Source organism: Charadrius vociferus, unplaced genomic scaffold, assembly GCF_000708025.1.
Source record: "Charadrius vociferus isolate BGI_N301 unplaced genomic scaffold, ASM70802v2 scaffold436, whole genome shotgun sequence".
NCBI lineage: Eukaryota > Metazoa > Chordata > Aves > Charadriiformes > Charadriidae > Charadrius > Charadrius vociferus.
Window position 1 is genome coordinate 6,188,820 of NW_009649187.1, and position 5,076 is coordinate 6,193,895.

At 40.8% G+C, this 5,076-nt stretch overlaps 1 protein-coding gene across 1 annotated transcript in view; it reads left to right on the forward strand.

Moving 5' to 3' along the window:
- EIF3F (eukaryotic translation initiation factor 3, subunit F) overlaps positions 1-4,316 on the forward strand; it is an 11,032-nt gene extending 6,716 nt beyond the window's left edge. Inside the window, exons 2-7 of the mRNA XM_009888836.1 lie at positions 107-186; positions 1,267-1,404; positions 2,490-2,581; positions 2,784-2,920; positions 3,060-3,173; positions 3,926-4,316. Coding sequence (XP_009887138.1) covers positions 107-186; positions 1,267-1,404; positions 2,490-2,581; positions 2,784-2,920; positions 3,060-3,173; positions 3,926-4,003 — 639 coding nt within the window. The 3' untranslated portion in view covers positions 4,004-4,316. The remainder of the gene's footprint in view (positions 1-106; positions 187-1,266; positions 1,405-2,489; positions 2,582-2,783; positions 2,921-3,059; positions 3,174-3,925) is intronic.
- The last annotated feature ends 760 nt before the right edge of the window (positions 4,317-5,076 follow it).

Here is a 5,076-nt window from a genome sequence, read left to right on the forward strand (position 1 = left end):
GGGGCGGCCCCGCTGGTGACGGCGATAGGGCTTGTGCCCGTGTTGTCCCCCGCTGAGGGCTGAGCACCCCTGTAACCAGCTGACGCGGTCCTGTCCCGTTTCTCAGGTGGCAGTCGATATGGAATTTGCCAAAAACATGTATGAGTTGCACAAGAAGGTGTCTCCTAGCGAGATCATCTTGGGCTGGTAAGTTCTCTGTCTGCAAGGACACGCAAGCGGTTGTGTCGATCCCTTAAACTACTTGAAATACGTTAATTCACCTTGACACAGGCCGAGAGGCAGGAGCAGTAATGCTTGTGACAGTAAGATCTTGTTACAGAGTCAGTTGCAAGTCTGCTGCAATTCATAATAGGAAGAGACAGTATTGAAGACTTAAAGGGTTTGGTTTTGTTTCTGTCTGACAAAGGTATCACAGAGGAGTGATGAATTAAGAGAATACTTGCACAGCTTTGTTAGAACTTAGCCACCTGTCATACAGCCTGCACCACAGAAGATGACTGGTTAGAAAGAAGGGAGAACACGAAAGAGTAGTTTCAAGTGCCGGAGACCTCAGCAGGAATCAGTGATATCAGCTTGAGCACGCAGAAGTTCTCTGCTGAGAAGAGGTGGAAGTACTTGTGTGTGGGATGCGAAGCAAGATCAGCAGGGTGTTATGGGAACAGGGTCTGCATCTGAGTGGATAGATAGCTTTATCGGCCTTTTCATGCTTCTCTGATCCAACAAAATAGCTTAGTTCTGTTCCGGTGGAGCAGACTTCCTCAGCAACCTTCTAATAGCACAGCAAAGTGCATTTCTAATGACAGGAGTTTTCCTGTGTATGTGAGAAGCTAATTGCAGAGCAGCTAAAGGAGCCAGATTAACAAGTTATACCTCCTGCAGAGAGAGAGGTTTGATTTGTGGAAGATGTACTTGCTTGGTCCAGATTTGTTCAGCATGCTTTGACTTAGAGAGAAATAAAGAGATGTTCCAGAACATAAGTGACAGATAGCTGCATCTTGGGTGTCTGATGTCAACTGCACTGACTTTTTATGGCCGGTACTACAGCCCTGCCCCTGTGCGTGTTTTGGGCATGGGTGTGCTCAGCCTGTGATTCCAGGACAGCTGGCCATAAAACTACAAATTCCCTAGTTAAAACACTTGTATGCTTCTGCAGCTCAGTGTTTGGAAAACAGTGGGTTTAGGATACAAACCTGTCAAATTAACAATACCAAACATTGGGCACTTGAATGTTGGAAGAATGGCTCCTCAACCTGTGCTCTTTTGAAGGTATGCAACAGGTCATGACATCACGGAACACTCTGTCCTGATCCATGAGTATTACAGCCGGGAAGCGCACAATCCAATCCACCTCACTGTGGACACGAGTCTCCAGAATTCACGCATGAGCATTAAAGCCTACGTCAGGTACGCTGGGAAGCTGCAGTTCTGGGCGGGGAGCTATGGGAATTACTGAGAGAGACCACATCAGGATAACGAGAAACATAGTGGACTGCGGTGTCTCATTTTGGACTATATTGTGCAGTAGCTGAAACACAGCAGTGAGCCAGGGATCATCGCTTACTTCCCATTGGAATGTCTTGACCATCATATGAAAGTTGAAAGATCAACCTTTCATAAGCTGGTACCTTGTTGGGGTGGATAATTGTGACTTAATTAACTTTAACAATGCTCTGAACGTCTTTGTGACATTTCACAGGGTTCATACAGCTGGCATTAATGTCACTGACTTCCGTCACACTGTGAATGCTAAACTGTAGTCACTGGGCTTTATTGCTCAGCAGTTTGTTTATACAGGTTGGGGCATTAATGCAGTTAAAACATAATTGAAACAGCATCTTCTCGATCAGTCTTTTTTCCCCTTAATCAATTAATCCCCGTTTTAATCAATTAATAATGGAGGTTAAATATGGAGAAATGAAACTATTCCACCTCACTTCTTCCCGGTACTGGCTGAAGAGCTCTCCTCTCTGTAGCGGAAGTCTGCTGCCTCTTGACCATGCATCTTCACAGAGGAAGCTGTTTTATGACATCTTTCTTACTTAAAGCATAAATGAACTTCAAATACCTTGAATAACAGGAATAATAAAGGTGTTGAGAGTGCTTTGTGCTTGAATTTTTGTCACATTTATGTTTCTTCCTTAAGTGATTTCTCAAAGAGCATGGAGTATTTGAGGATATACCTGCTCTGTAAGCAAGAAGGAACTGTGGCTAAGAAGATAGTACTTAGCTCTTCATGCATTCATGCTGACAAATGCCAGACCAGCTAGGAATATCCTTGGATGAAAATGAGCAATTAATAATATGCCAGGACTGATTTCTGTCCTCAGTTATCCACGGTCTTAATATTGCTGATTTTGGTGAGAATGAGTAACCTACTCATGTTCACACTTCAGTGCTAACAGAATCATTGAGATGGAAATCTCTTACTTCCTCCCTTAAATATGTCTGTGCTGAAAATGTTTTGTTGTTCTTTTTTTTTTTTTTTCTAGTGCCCCAATGGGAGTCCCTGGTAAAACTATGGGCGTGATGTTCACACCTCTAACAGTGAAATATGTTTATTATGATACAGAACGGATAGGAGGTGAATGTTTTCTTCCTGTTTTGGTTATAACCATTGTTGTGACACTCTTTAAATGCTTTTTTTACCCTGGTAAAATTGCCATCCTACTGGGAATTAGACTGTCTTGCTGAAGCTGTTGTAAAAATCTTCAAAAAGTTAAGGATTTAAGCTGTTTTCTGTGGCAGTCAGTTTTTTTTTTCACCGATCCTCCTTTTGCTTTCAGTGGATCTTATCATGAAGACTTGTTTTAGCCCTAATCGAGTGATTGGCTTGTCCAGTGACTTGCAGCAGGTGGGGTCAGCGTCAGCCAGGATTCAGGACACCCTGACCATGGTGCTGCAGTACGCAGAGGATGTATTGGTAAGGCCGGCTTTTTATGAGTCAGCAGATAAGTTTGATGGAATCTCGTGCATCTTGTTTTTCTTTTTATATATTCTCTTTCTGGGCCATAAACTTGCTGAGTTTTACTCACATTGAAGTGTATGTTTCTTATGCTTAGTCTGGCAAAGTGGCTGCTGACAACACTGTTGGGCGATTCCTGATGGATCTTATTAACCAGGTGCCAAAGATTTCACCAGAGGACTTTGAGACAATGTTGAACAGCAATATCAATGTAAGTTCATCATGTAATTTTTTCAGTGTATTGCCAGCAATTTTGAAAATTTGCCATACAGACACAGATTTGTCTGTGATCAAAACAATCTTATATTTTCATACAAATACGTTAATAGAAAATATAGCCCTTTCTTGTCAGTAATTTCATGTTTTAAGAGCTGAAGGTGGATAAAGGAGCTCATCATAATAATCTGGCAAGCAACTGCAAATGAGAAAATAAGTTTTAAAGTACTTAAGAATTATGCAAGTAATCTGAAAGCCAGCACCAATTCTTCCTTTAGAGTGACTGGACAACATGAAATACACAGTATGGATCTCAAGGATAACTGGTGACTTGCCTGAGCTGAAGTTCTATCTCCTTATGTAACACTTAGGACATAAACAAGTTTTTAGTGTGCTACCTTATATCTGTAACAGATTTTTAGAAAGCAAAAGCTAATTTTCTGACTGTGTTGTTCACCCACAGTCTGTAAGACCAGAACTAATTTTTAATTTTGCTTATACCCTTTGACTTGCCTGGTTAACATGGGTGAACTTGGAGTTAAAATTTCACAAGCAGTGTTTCATATTCTGGGAATACCAAAACCTTCTTCCTGCGAGGAAAGCATTCCTTAGGGTAGGACTTTCAGGATTAACAGTAATTGTAGTAGCTGATTGTAAACTGCCTTACAGGTGTTAAAAATTCAACTCCCTAATAGGCTACCATCTTTGTTAATATTTCTGATCACTGGGTTTCTTTCCTTTTCTCAGGACCTACTGATGGTAACCTACTTGGCAAACCTCACACAGTCACAAATAGCTCTCAATGAAAAGCTGCTGAGTTTATAAAGAAACTTCTGCCACCCTACACTTCAAAGAGCCTGAAGAATGAGCAGATACATTTTTCTATGGTGGTGTTACAAATTTCCTTGGACCGTAATTTAATTGCCTAGATGTGACTTGGTTTACATTTTTATTTCCATTGCCCTAAAAGATCCCTAACGTGGTTTAGGAAATGAATGGGAACGGCTGCAACTTAGTTTAGCCCAATATTTTAAAATGGAATATGTGAATCTTTTGTCTCCAGGGTTTATCTACTTGTATAACAAAATACAGCTTTATTCAAGAATGTATTTGAAATAAAAGTTCCATTGCAATGGCACGAATGGCTTCTGTCCAGAAAATACTGTTCTCATTTATTGTATAATGAATCCACTTTTGAAAGAAAGGGGAGATAACATGACATCAGGGAAGAAAACTAGAGTGGATGCAAGTCGACACCAATTCCGCAGATTCTGTTGCAGGGGTTTTTTTCCAGCTGTTAAAGTACACTGAAAGTGTGGCTTCTTCTGTTGCCTATAATATACTTTTCCATGGAAGACTACGGAATGGTCACTGGTTTATTAGTGGCACCGTGTATATGCCCTTCTTCAGCTGGGTACTGACAGAGTATGAGACAGTGAATTCGGTTTACATTATGGTATCATTTCTGTGCACATCTGATCCGTTATGAAAGGAAATCAAGGTCAATAGCATTAGCCCCTCATAAAGTAGGGGTTCAGAGCATTAAACTAGTAACTGAGTTCATGGTTAAAAGGGCTTGGAAAGCATTTTTGGCTGAACAAGTGTGGCTACAGGAGTTTCCATCTTTGCAAAAGAAGAAAAGCACAGCAAAACTATACTTACTGAACTTTTGAGGTTAAAAGAGTATCAAATAGGAATTTTATGTTTCATGACCCTGTACTGCTGCTAAAATTATGTGAACGGAAACTTCCTGTTGTTTCCCCAAACTATTTCATGTTAAATGAGTTCTAGCTGAAAGCAAGCCAATACCAATCTGAGCTGTAACTTTGCAGTCTTGACTAATAACATTACCTTTAGAAGTCTGTTTAGCTGTACTGAGGAGGTTTTGCCTAATGGAG